The sequence below is a fragment of the Macadamia integrifolia genome, chromosome 12, assembly GCF_013358625.1.
Source record: "Macadamia integrifolia cultivar HAES 741 chromosome 12, SCU_Mint_v3, whole genome shotgun sequence".
NCBI lineage: Eukaryota > Viridiplantae > Streptophyta > Magnoliopsida > Proteales > Proteaceae > Macadamia > Macadamia integrifolia.
In genome coordinates, this window is record NC_056568.1 from 5,858,510 (window position 1) to 5,871,045 (window position 12,536).

Sequence of the window (12,536 nt, forward strand, 5' to 3'; positions counted from 1 at the left end):
ACGGTAAGCCTCCATCATGGGGAGGGATCACTTCTTTTACTGAAAAAGCTCTCTTGAGCATCTACTGTGGAAAGATCTGACTTAGGCATCGAAGAATCCCCTATCGGGTCAGCTCGGCTCTCCCCTGTCCTCTCTTCCGTGCAGGTCGACTGGAGCACCAGGAACTGCAGGGAAGATCATCCAGTCAATTTTTGCCACATCAGATACAAAATTATGGACATCCAAAAAGAGAAGAGTTACGCTTCAAGGCCACCAGATGGATATATATATATATATATATATATTGATACTTGTTAAACCTTGACAACTCACGTATAGTCTTACTACTTCTCTTGTCTTTTTTGTCTATCTATTTTCCTCAAGGGTGGTCATTCATCGATTGCCTTGATTTGTTTATTTTTTAATTTAATATATTTTTTAATAGTTTTCTTAATAATCTAGATATCTCAGCATCTTCATTTTAATTCTTTTGAAATATTCTATGATTGTTATATTGTCTTATCACATTCTCTCTTTTTCTGACATGTGGATCCTATATGCATGAATCATGTTGCCCATTGACCACTCTTATGCTCTTATTCATCTCGTATGGGAGATTCAATCTAATATCTAATTTAAAAGAAATAGAACCTTGAGAGTGACCTCTGCCTAGACGGGAGCACCCCTAAATGAAAGATGGAAATCTCACCTTTCTTGATGTTTCTACGCACACTCTCATTGTCCCCCCTTCACATAAGGGGCCATGTTACCCTTCAAGAAACCCTCTCCCATAAGTTAATTAATGGAGAAAGAGACTGGCTGGCTCGGTTTCACAGAGTTGGCTGTGACGGATCTCAACACTGACCATTCTGGAATCAGTTGATTTTAAAGTTTTTGGGACCGTATTGCTGGGTTTAGAATCTTCAGATACCAATTCTAGGGTTTTTAGGGCTGATTCCGAACCCCGTTTCATGGTTTAGAATTCTTGCTACACGGTTTTTGCTGTATCTGAGATAGGGGTGTCAACTGGTCGGGCCGATCCGGTTTCGGTCGGGCTTAATCGGTCTTGAAGACTTTCAAAGGCTACACCGTGTCTGCCCATTTAACTAATCGGGCTTAGTTATTGATGGCATGATACACTTTATATTCGGTCGGTCGGCCTCGGGTTATAATCAGGCTACCTTAATCGGGTTTTAGTCGGGCCTTAACCGGGCTACGGACATGTTTAATGTTAAACGGGCTTTAATCGGTTTTTAAACGGGCCCTCTTTAAAATGTGCTTTTATATTCCGGCCCACTCATGCAAGCCAAAAAAATGAAAATAAATCAATAAATGATACCAAATATAACCATTATTTAAAATGTGAACATGTCTTTACGTTTTAGTTTTTATTCTTTAATTTGGGGGGTAAAATAGGTATTTTACAACCATTAAAGGGTCGGGCCAAGTCGGTGCACAATAGGCCGGTCTCGGTAGGGCGTTGTTCGGTCGGTCTCGATCGGGTGCCCGACGGTCCAATTAGTAAAACCGAGACCGACCATTTATAAACGGGCCAGGCTCAAGCCCGACACGTTTAATAAACAGTCCGGGCCGGGCTGGTCTATAAACGGTCGGTCCCTATCGGTTTAGTCGGGTCGGGCCATGAATTGACACCCCTAATCTGAGATACACAGAAACTCTTTCCCTCTTTGCGGATCGGCGAAGAGTTGATTAATCGGCGTAGCCGAGTTTTTCAGTGGGAGGAGCTGAATGGCTGAAATTTAACTGTGTATGAATGCTGAGCCCGCGAAAGGTGGGCGTTCTCTATGGCCTCTCACTCTCCTCCTGCTTTGTCTTCCCCAACTCTTTCCAGCGAAAGCCTGCACCTATGACCTAACCTAGAAAGCTAGAAAGGTGTTTCGCCATTAACGGAATCTCTCTCATCTACAAAATGGTCCTCTCCTCAACAACTCTCGTTGACACAGTGAACAAGTAAACATCAATTGCCAGCTTTTCCAATCCCCAATTCATGGCGGCATCCACGCATGCTGTCGATGGCTCTAGCAAGAAAGTGAGGAAACCGTACACCATCACCAAATCCAGGGAGAGCTGGACTGAAGAAGAGCACGATAAATTTCTCGAAGCTCTGCAACTGTGAGTTCTCTTTTAACTTTTCTTCTACTCGGATTCTACCTTGTTACTTCACCAAACAAATTCACTACAAATCCTCTCACTTATTTCTCTTCTAATATCGTAGTTATTTGGCCTGTAATTTTTGGTTCGGTTGCTTGTTATTGATAATTGAATGAAAGCTTGATTCCGATAGTAGGGGTTCGGATTATCACTTCCTGTTGTTCAATTCCTACTAACAACTCTGTTTAGTTGACAAAAAACTGATACTCTATGATGAATACTTGGTGGAAATTCACCAATGCCAGCTTTCAATTATTTTAATTGATAAAAAGAAAACCTCATCCGTCAGTTTCAGTTGTTTAGGACTAACTGTCATATCCCATGAGGCCCTCAGCTCATACGAGTGCCTTCCCATTACCGTTTTTGACTTGCCCTCACAGTTTAGTGTTTGTTCTGCTAGGTGTTTCAGTTTTCTTTAGGTAGTTCCTTTATCTTTGTGAATTGTGTTTCTTTTGTTACATTGAACTAGTCCTCGCTCTGAAACTCTCCACCTTTTTTTTTCTTCTCTCAATCCCTTCCCTGGATTCAGGTTTGATCGTGACTGGAAAAAGATTGAAGATTTCGTTGGTTCAAAGACAGTAATCCAGGTCCAAGGAATAATGATTTCTTTTCGAGTTTCAAGTACAAACTTATGCTTCATCTGTGGATTCGTTTGTCATCCTGGTGAACTTGCTTTCAATTTTAGTGTATCTGGTTGCAGTTTTGGGCTTTGTATTATTAAATCAGAGAGTTTAACTTTTTTGAGGCTATTTAAGGTGTAATACCTGATTCCAGTTAGTCTAGCTATGACAAAACGGGGCAGATGTTATATATAAATGAATATTTGTGACCAGCCTTTTTTAGTCGAGTGTATTTCTTCAAAATGCTTACTTTTCCAGACTATTAATGTTTTAGTGTGTCCCACTTTTCTGAAAATATACTTCTGTACTAAATTATTCAGTTGATCATATTGCTCATAAGGGTTTTCTTCGGGTGGGCCCTGTTTCCTGTGAAATCATGAAAATACAGAAACGCATGAAGAATATCAACAATTTTGGTTTTCAACCCATCAACCATTCTTGTACATTATTTATGTAGTTTGCTATGAAAACCTTACCACATTTAATACGGTAACCTTAAAAACGGTCAATCAAAACAAGTAAGTACAACCTTATTGTTTTAATCAAGGCTTTGAAACAGTTTTCTGTTTATTCATTCTGGGAAGAGCACAGGCCCTACCCTGATCTGACCTGATTGTCAACCTAAATGTGCTTTAAGTTGTGTTTCATTATGTGCCGTATGATCAACTATGATGATGGTAGTATGGATTAGCTGTCATATTTACTTTGGTGGAACTCTTTATCCTTCTCATTTTGGTGATCAAGTAACTGTCACAGACCAACAATGCTGAGACATGAGTTCCTGATGCGATAAACAATGAAATATATAATTCTAAAAGATCCACATTATTATTTCCTGCTATAAAATCTATTGCTTCAAAGATATGCTTTGGGGCTCATCTGATGATTGTTGACTGGTTATTTGTCTGTTTTTCATCCCTCTTTTGTGAATATTCCATTAATCTAGACTTCTACATGAATTCTTGATATACTCTTGTTCTATATGGCAGTTCATTGATTTTCCCATTTCTTGCTTCCATGGGTAAATGCCTGCATTTGGTTCTTAAATTTTCTTATCCAGTGTTGCTTCTGCATGAATTTTATTCCTTATGTGTTCGTGAACGTGCATTTTTTAATTTCTCATGCCTAACTTTTTTTTCTTTTGAAAAACTTAAGGCAAGTACAGGTTTCTGTTATTTACATTTTAACTTTTGCCTTTGTAGATAAGGAGTCATGCTCAGAAATACTTTCTGAAGGTCCAGAAAAATGGTACAATAGCACATTTGCCTCCTCCACGTCCCAAACGTAAAGCTGCTCATCCTTATCCACAGAAGGCATCCAAAAATGGTTTGTTAGTCATGTCATGGGGCCAATATATTCAGCCTGAGGATTTGAAATGAAAATGCTAATCTGTTGATACATGACGTACCAGTTTTTGTAACATTTTGCAGCTTTGCCATTGCAAGCATCCATGGCTTATCCTTCAACATTGAATTGTCTTGTACCTGGTTATTCCCCATGGGAGGACACATCCATGCTTGTAAACACTTCATCAAGTGGCACTGTTCCCTCATTAGACGAGTACACCAATCTTCATGGAGTTGAAGGCATGGATATGTTTGTATATGAATTTTGAAAAAGTTTATTTAATTTGTCTGAGAATTATATTAAGTTTTGAAATGTAAGAGACAGATAGATGTGCTTTTCTAGAGGGAACTTTATGGCGCTTATTATGGCTTATATTGTCACTGATTCAGCTGATACTGGATCAAACGGAGTTGCAAGGACAGGTGACAGCAGCTTTAGTGGTTTTGGAAGCTCAATTAGATCTTTGTCCAGTTGTAACATACCCAAGCAAGGAAAGCAAGGGTCTCTACTTCATGGTACTACTCTTGATGGTTACAAATTCTCTTGTTCTTCTCTCCTCCTACTGTTAAATGCCAAAAACTAAAAAAAAATATTGCACAACAAATCTGGGTTCAACTTTATGTGTGTAATCATTGTATGAGGCTTGTTCATGTTACTGATTGTATCTTATGGTTTACCTGAATACTCATAATATGTAAGTATGGTGCATGTATGTATATGTGCTATTTTAGCCACATTTTGGTGTTCCTAGGATCAGGTTTTCTGTAGATATATAATGCTTTACTGAAACAAAAGTAGAATTAAAATAATCAACTCCCACCCTTACTAGGATTAGACTGTAGAATTCAAAAGAATAGGGAAAACATAAAGCTTCAATTAAAACAGAATCGTGCATTTAACAGAATCTCAGAATTTTCAGAAAAGCATAATTATGTATGAGAGGGAGAAATTCAATTTCTCTCAGACTGAGGCTGACTATTATGAATTTTCAGGAGAGGGCTTTGCTGATCTGAGCACAATTTTCATACCAGAAACAGTAAAATCCCCTGCTTTTTTTTGGGATACAATTTTGACCAGATCACAATTCTGGTCTGCTTTAGCTATCAGAAAGAGGGATTTAACAGACCATGAGAGTAAAACAATAATCAGTGAAAAGAGAACTGAAAGATTCTGATATGAATTGGGCAACCAACGTTATATATCAGCATCAAAATATGAAGCCACCCTGAAATTCCAGATTGGGATCTATATACTGTTACACAGGAAACAAACTCAGAGAAACCAGAAGTTGAAATATGATTTGAAACCAATCTCAGACGTGTCATATTTTCTGGGACAATAGGCTACAAGCTTTAAAACCAGAAACCAGAGGAAGGGGAAGTATAGAATGTGTTTGTGTGTTATGGAAATTCTCTTATATTAGAGAAAATCCATCCCTAATGTGAATCTCCGTGAGAAAACCCAGAAATTTTATCAACTGTAAAATTCATGGCCTACAGGCTGAGTACATCATGATTTTAAAGAATTAAAAACTCAAACTCATATATTGATTAGGATAGTTTTAGTACAAGTTCAACTCTTAACTTAAAGGTTCAAAAAATAAAAAGCTAAAAAAGTCTACTCTTTCACCGGTAGGATTTGGTACTTCTATGGGGGGTTTTTTCTTTTGTGGGGGGGGGGGGGGGAGTAGGAATTCTAACACTGATAGAATATTGCAACTAGAAAATTAATGAACCATGAAGAAGAAAGAATCTTACATTACACAAAAATAATAGGCTGTTATTATTCTGCGTTCTGACTTAAAAGACTTTTAGTTTGGAAAAAAATTGAAATTTAAAGTTGCTGATAACCATTCATTTTCGTAACATTTGTAGCATGGTGGTGAAGCAGTATTAGTAAGTAGAAAGACCAGGATGCATCACATAACAGTGCATGCTACACTACCAACATTGTGATACTGTGCCATATATTCTTTCTATTACCATATATTCTTTTTGGTTCTTACAGAATTGCTTTGCTGTTCTCCATTGTTCCTGAACTTTTGCAGGTATTCCGGACTTTGCTGAAGTATATAGTTTCATTGGAAGTGTCTTCGACCCAGACACTATAGGTCATGTGCAGAAGCTTAAGGAGATGGATCCCATTAATTTTGAAACTGTGAGTTTCTTGTACTAATTTCAAGTTTTATGATCTTCCAACAGAGCAAGTTGAATTTGGTATCTCACTATCTCATGACTTGATTAGACTATGTTTTTAAAGGGCCAATAGTGAAACCTGATTAGTGAAAGAGTTGACGGACATATGAAAAAAAAATAAAAACCCTGATGTACAATCAATTGACAGGAAAGGGCATGCAGACCCATTCTTTAATTGGTAACTAAATGACAACCATTCAACAAAAGACAACACAAATAATCCTTATCACAACAGATGGGGTTGGCTAAATGGCTCCTGTTTCACCATTCAACTACTGAGAAAGGACCATTTTGTTATCAATCTCTCTGAAGTGTAGTTCCCCGGTCCCTTGTTATGTGACTCAGTTGCATTTTTGTCCCATCTCATACTTTATAGTAAATAACGGAGACAACGGATGTGAGATACAATTCTCTTTCTCTCTCTCTCTGTGCCCCTTTCCTCTCCTTTTGTCTTCTTTCATTTCTTTCTATCCTTTTATTATAAGTCATGACAGATAAAAATGAAATTTCTTCAAATATTGGCAGCGTTATTGAATTTTGATGATATGGAGATAATTTTTTTTTTCTTTTCCCTCAAGAGCAATATATAGCATGCAAGCTTTTGGAATTATTGTAGTGTTCAAAAAATTGAACTTTGGTGGCAATGATTTGATTAGATTTTAGTTTTCATTCATATATGAAGTTATAAGTACTAGATTAGAACATCTTTGGAAGTATTCGAACTGTTAGAAAAATAGAATTAAATTTTTTTTTATGGGTAGTTTTAAATATTCTTTTTTGAGTGGAAACCCATGGAATAAAAATCCAGGAGAAAATTTTGAACTTGGTTATGGTAAGTGCAATGTGTCTTCGGATGTAAATTTTTTTGAGAGAAAAGGCATTCAAAATTTCTTTAAAATAAAATATTAGATTTCATGGTAAAGGTGGGTAGGATTATCTTTTTTTTTTTTTTGGGCTAACGACGGGTATCCAGGCCTTTGGCCTGACTATTCCTGTGGTTCCATACTGACCCCACAGCCGCATGAACCGGGTCATACCGAGGTTGAATGAGAACCATTCAACTTTCACTGAAAGCAGTGAAGAGCACTAAACACCCCCGTTTATCCATACTTCTTTTAGGATTGTTTATTATCACTTGCATAACGTTTATATTTGCCATAGTTTAATGTGCAGTTTGGAGTCATTAAGTTTAATAAAATTCCATGAACTTGGCCTGACCAATTTGAACGTGGTTGGCCCAACCTAGAATGGTTTTCAGTTCTTGGTGGGGGTGGGGGTGGGGGTGGGGGTTGGGGGGGGGGTGAGAAGGAAAGAAAGAAATAAAAAAAGAAAGAAAGAAGGGAGGAAGCATAATGGATATACACTTCTGTTACTTTTAGAATGGGCATATATTTGGTTGCAGATGCAATATTCCGGATGACCAAAAGTAGTTGTTCTCTCACTCACAATGGCATTAAAAAGAAAAAGGATCAGAATAGGCTGAATTGGCCAATTCTACTTGGAATCCATAGGGGGCCGATTCCAACTAATCCCAATTCTTTACTTCAGAGTCCAGCCAGTCCGATCGATTCTGTGATGATTGAAATCTGAATTGATGGAGACCAATCCCATACCTGATTCTGAGTTTTAAAACTTGCTTTCACATCCTTTTGTGTAGAAATACAGGAATATGATTTTGCTTTTGTATGCTTTATAATTTGTTAAATTGTATATCAGCGATAGCTAGAAAATATTGAATTCGTGCAAACAATATTATCAATATTTTCTAGGCATATCATTGATTCAACCATACATGGAGGGAAGTCCTGTAATAGACAATAGGTGATGTATTGTGGGGGGAGGATGAAGAAACAGAAGAAGTAGATGAAAGGGTGTGTATGCATGTTTGGAGTATGTACTGTCTTATTTGATCCCTATAAAAACTGTTTATTGCTCATCTGCATCATGCTGTTCTTGACTGTGTTTAATTGTTATTCCTCCTAATCTCGGTGTTGGTGTAGGTCTTGTTGCTGATGAGAAACCTGACCATTAATTTGTCAAGCCCTGATTTTGAACCAATTGTAAGTTTTGGTTTCCCCTAAAATGTTGGTTATTCTTCTTGATGACACAATCTGTCTCTTCCATTAAAGCATGCAAATGAACTTTTATGCCTTTTGTAACTTCTAGTTTTAGACAGTCAAGCATCAAATCTTCTGAAGCTGACTGTTGTCAATGTTTCTATAACCTGAAAACTCATTAGCCTGTTAAAGGGTTTGGCTGCATGATCTGATTCAACCATTTTGGTTTATTTCACTTTTTAAGTAGTGAACCCAGAAAAATCTAATTATAGTGCTAGTAACATAATTATAATAAAAATGAACATCTGAGGACACTTGATTTGAATCGTCAAAGATTGTAATAAGCTGGAAATAATCTGTATTTCTAATGAATAACATAAAATGGGAACACTGTAAAATGACTTTTTTCTTTCTTTTTTAAGGAACCTGATAATGTTTTATCGACCACCCCTCCATTCTAGTCCCCGGTTTTACCTTGAAGGATTTGATCTCATGACAAACTTTGAGTAAACAGGAAAAGGTCCAGGATTGCTATGGTTCTCTGTACTTGACATATTGGTTTCACCTGAGAATTTAGGAAGCCTATGCCTAATTCATCTATGAATTGGCTTTTTGATGATCTTTTTTGTTGGTACAGAAGAAGGTTTTATCATCATATGATGGCAGTGCCGAACTGCCGATACCGTAAGAGGTACTTCCGTAGCAGTTGGTGCAAGCCAAAACAATGATCTACCATGTTGAACTGCTGAGAAATTTCTGATTTGTATGTGTCATCTCTTGTAATATATTTTGGTTTTCTTGGAATTACAAGGTCATTTTTAATGTTGAAGCTCTCTAACCATTATAACAATGTTTTCATTGTTTACTAGTGTTAAGGATGTTAAAATGTCTGTTCTCATGGAGCAGTTGCTGTTTGTAGCAAGCTACAACTAAAAGGATGGAGAACCGTAGAAACATCTCCCATGTTTGATCCAATACAGAATAATACAAGAAGATGTTTTGTTTTTTAATGAACAAACAAAAAGGGTCGATTTTCAGAAGAGGAAATTGGAACGGGTAAGTAATTCTTTCATCATATTTTCCTTGAACCCACACTGAGGATCAAGGGAAGCATCAATTGAAGTAGTAAACTGTACACTTGCGCCATTGTTAGCTTCATGAATCTATCAGGAAGGTTCGCAATAGCATCCCAACAAAACGTTCGCAAGGCAATATCGTGGAAGCTCCTTCTGGTCAAATCTATACATCTTGTGCCTCCATAGCCATAGATATCATGCAGAACATAGAAATTGCATGTGCAAGGATTAGTCCACACATGCTTTCAAGACGTGGCAATCAGATATGGAATCGGATCCGAATTGGTTGGACCCGACTCAGATATCGATTCCTTGTTTCAAAACCCTGATTGGGCTCGATAGTTTTTGTGAGTCTACACTCTTACTCTATGAGGAGGGCTTTTATTTTTAATTTGTTTTTGAAAATAATAAAAAAAGTTCTTTAATAAATTAAGCTTAAATGAAATATAAAAGGTGTTTGTATACATCTCTACGCCTTCATGAACCACTAGAACTTTAAAAAGTATATTCTTGGGAAATTTACATCCACCACCACCCTTATGTTTGCCTTTATTATATCATCTACCTCGAGTTTCATTTATTACATTTAAACTCATAAATCTAACACCGTGAAGCTGGTTTGAGGTTTGATCGGTTAACTTGAATCATATTTTATTTAATGCCTAAAATACCCTTCTAACACCTTCAACCTACCAACTTCCTCTGTGAAAATTTCTGTCTACTCCGGCGAGGAAAGGTCACCAAAATCTTAGAAAACATATGTGGTGATGCCCTTATCTATCTGCATTGATGCCCTAATCTTTCTCTCCGAGCTAGAGCTTATGGAGGATGATAGTTTGACCGGCGGCTTCAAGACCAATCATAAGGACCCTTATTTCCTTCTTAGCAAAAAGACGACTGAAGAGCCTTGAGAATTGGAATCCTATTTCTTCAAAGAAGCTGAGACACACTGATGAACTAGATTTGAATGCTAGCCAACAATTGCATCATCCAAATTTTCCCTCTCTGCAAATAACAAAATAGATGGGCAAGATTAGAGATATTCATCAATGAAACTCGATTAGTATGAAATTGAAAGTCCTCTTCCTGGTCAATTTCCTGTGTAACTTGTAGGAAGTTCATAGGCTGAAAGGAACCGATCCAAGTAACTTATTGATAAAAATAGGCACTCAAAAGTCCAAAGCTGCAATAGGCATGAATCTGTTTAAGACCAAAATGATGACATTAGTAATCAATGAAAAGGACAGCCAAATTATGTCCTAAAACGGTAACTCATTCATCAACAACTATCGGAAAACATGATTCCTCAAAACCCAATGGGGAAAAATTAATTACTATCCATATAAAAACTTTTTGATTTAGGAAAATAATAATGGGTTGTTAAGAATGAAAGGGGATTAGAATAAGGGATCCCAAACTCAGTTTCAGAAAGGAAGAATGAAGGGATCCCAAACACAACAACTTAAATTCAGAAATGGCTTCATCACCTGCAAAAATAATAATGCGAAAACAAATGAACCTTCCAAGACTGATTTCATGAGATGCATGAATATGAGCAAATAAGAGTTAAGAATAGAATCGGAACAGAAGAAAAGGCTAAATCCACAAAACAACCCTAATGCATCAGAATTGAACAAAATTCTGCAAGACTGATTTCATGAGATGCATGAATATGAGCAAATAAGAGTCAAAAACCCATTTGCAGGAACAGAGGAAAAATTGAAATCCCAACCCATTTGAGAAACCGGTCACAGACATCAATTATTCGATGAGACAAAATGACGATAGAAGCAAGAAAACACGAAAAAAAACCCAGAAGCTCCATTTAAGAAAAATGCTGCAACCCAAACCCACATTCCTCTTTCGGTTAGATGGGATTTTTAGGGTTTTTTTTTTTTCAAATAAAAGTGGGAAGGGTATAATATGAATTTGCAGTTGGTGTTTATATGATTAAGGGCAGTTATGTTTTTTCAATTTCAAAATTAACACCAGTCTCACCGCGTTAGGTTGAGTGGGTTTAAATATAATAAACGAAACTCAAGGTGGGATGATGTAATAAAGGCAAACACTAGGGGAGGTTGATGTAAATTTTCCTATATTCTTTCTACCCAAGAATTCTCTCATATAGTTTTAAGACAAATTATGATTCCTAAATTTGTTCTTCGTAGACCTTCCCTTTAGAAATACATCCAAATTCAAAGTCAATTACGTAGTTGAGTAGACATATTGAATTTGAACATTACACACACAACATCTAGAAAATGTAGCAAAATAACTTTTTCAGAAGGTAGCTAATCAAAAAGAATTGTTTGCTCGGCTGATTGAGTCCAAATTGCATGCAGTGAATGATGAGGTATAGTGAGTATTCAATGGTTGAGAGCGTTCAGTCATGCACCCCAGCCATTAGATGTTCACTACACTTCATCACCTCCCCACAATGATTTTAACACTGATTGACACCTTGACAGTATAATTTAGTCTCCTAAAAGCTCAAGGGTTGGGTGTAAAATCGTAAATTTTTTTAAAAAAAATAAAAAGTAGAGATAAAATTAATCGATTTAGATCGATGCAGACCGATTCAAGATTGAAATCATATCAGGATTAGCAAATACCGATACCCAAGAACTAATCCTTGATAGGAATCTGAATTTATTGAAATTTCTTTCCACAACTTTCCAGCCCGAAATCCTTCTTTATGAGACTGCTGAATTCCTCTAATTCTTAGCTGCCAACACATCATCCAAGTCCAAGTTGGCTGATTCAATATATAATAAGGTTATGGTTTAGAATAAATATTTTAGTAGAGCAAACATTAACTAGAGTAATCCAGTTAACCAAAATGACCCTACTATTCTTGAACCACTCGTTTGAATCATACAACTAAAGTGCTGGCCAAAGCCTTGTCAAAATTTATTTTATTCTTGGGTTGAACCAAGTTACCTTGACCCACTACCACTGAACCAATTATGCTGAACCAGAAATCCAATCCGGAAGTTCATTTATCCTTACCCAAAAAAAAAAAAAAAAAAAAAAAAAAAAATTATAATGAAGAAGAAGAAGAAGCGCAAAGCTTTCCAAACCACAACAATA

General features: G+C 36.8%; 1 protein-coding gene across 4 annotated transcripts; it reads left to right on the top strand.

Annotated features, from left to right (window-relative positions):
- The first annotated feature begins 1,741 nt into the window (after positions 1 to 1,741).
- LOC122057212 (protein REVEILLE 8-like) lies at positions 1,742 to 9,380 on the top strand. Of its 4 annotated transcripts, none has more exons than XR_006133483.1 (9): positions 1,742 to 2,112; positions 2,681 to 2,738; positions 3,974 to 4,097; positions 4,202 to 4,357; positions 4,508 to 4,633; positions 6,166 to 6,275; positions 8,314 to 8,373; positions 9,008 to 9,133; positions 9,240 to 9,380. XR_006133483.1 is itself a non-coding variant. In XM_042619237.1 (8 exons), exons 1-8 carry the CDS (start codon positions 1,988 to 1,990, stop codon positions 9,056 to 9,058), a joined length of 810 nt encoding a protein of 269 aa, XP_042475171.1. In that variant the 5' UTR covers positions 1,743 to 1,987; the 3' UTR covers positions 9,059 to 9,380. The 4 variants fall into 4 exon arrangements, 1 of the variants encoding a protein (XP_042475171.1); XR_006133484.1 differs by having other exon boundaries at positions 9,277 to 9,380; XR_006133485.1 differs by having other exon boundaries at positions 9,290 to 9,380.
- Positions 9,381 to 12,536: the final 3,156 nt, after the last annotated feature.

Coding starts and splice junctions, on each gene's coding strand:
- LOC122057212 (XM_042619237.1), top strand. CDS start 1,988: ATGGCGGCATCCACGCATGCTGTCGATGGCTCTAGCAAGAAAGTGAGG. Junction 4,098..4,201: donor ACAGAAGGCATCCAAAAATG/GTTTGTTAGTCA, acceptor AACATTTTGCAG/CTTTGCCATTGCAAGCATCC. Junction 4,358..4,507: donor CAATCTTCATGGAGTTGAAG/GCATGGATATGT, acceptor TCACTGATTCAG/CTGATACTGGATCAAACGGA.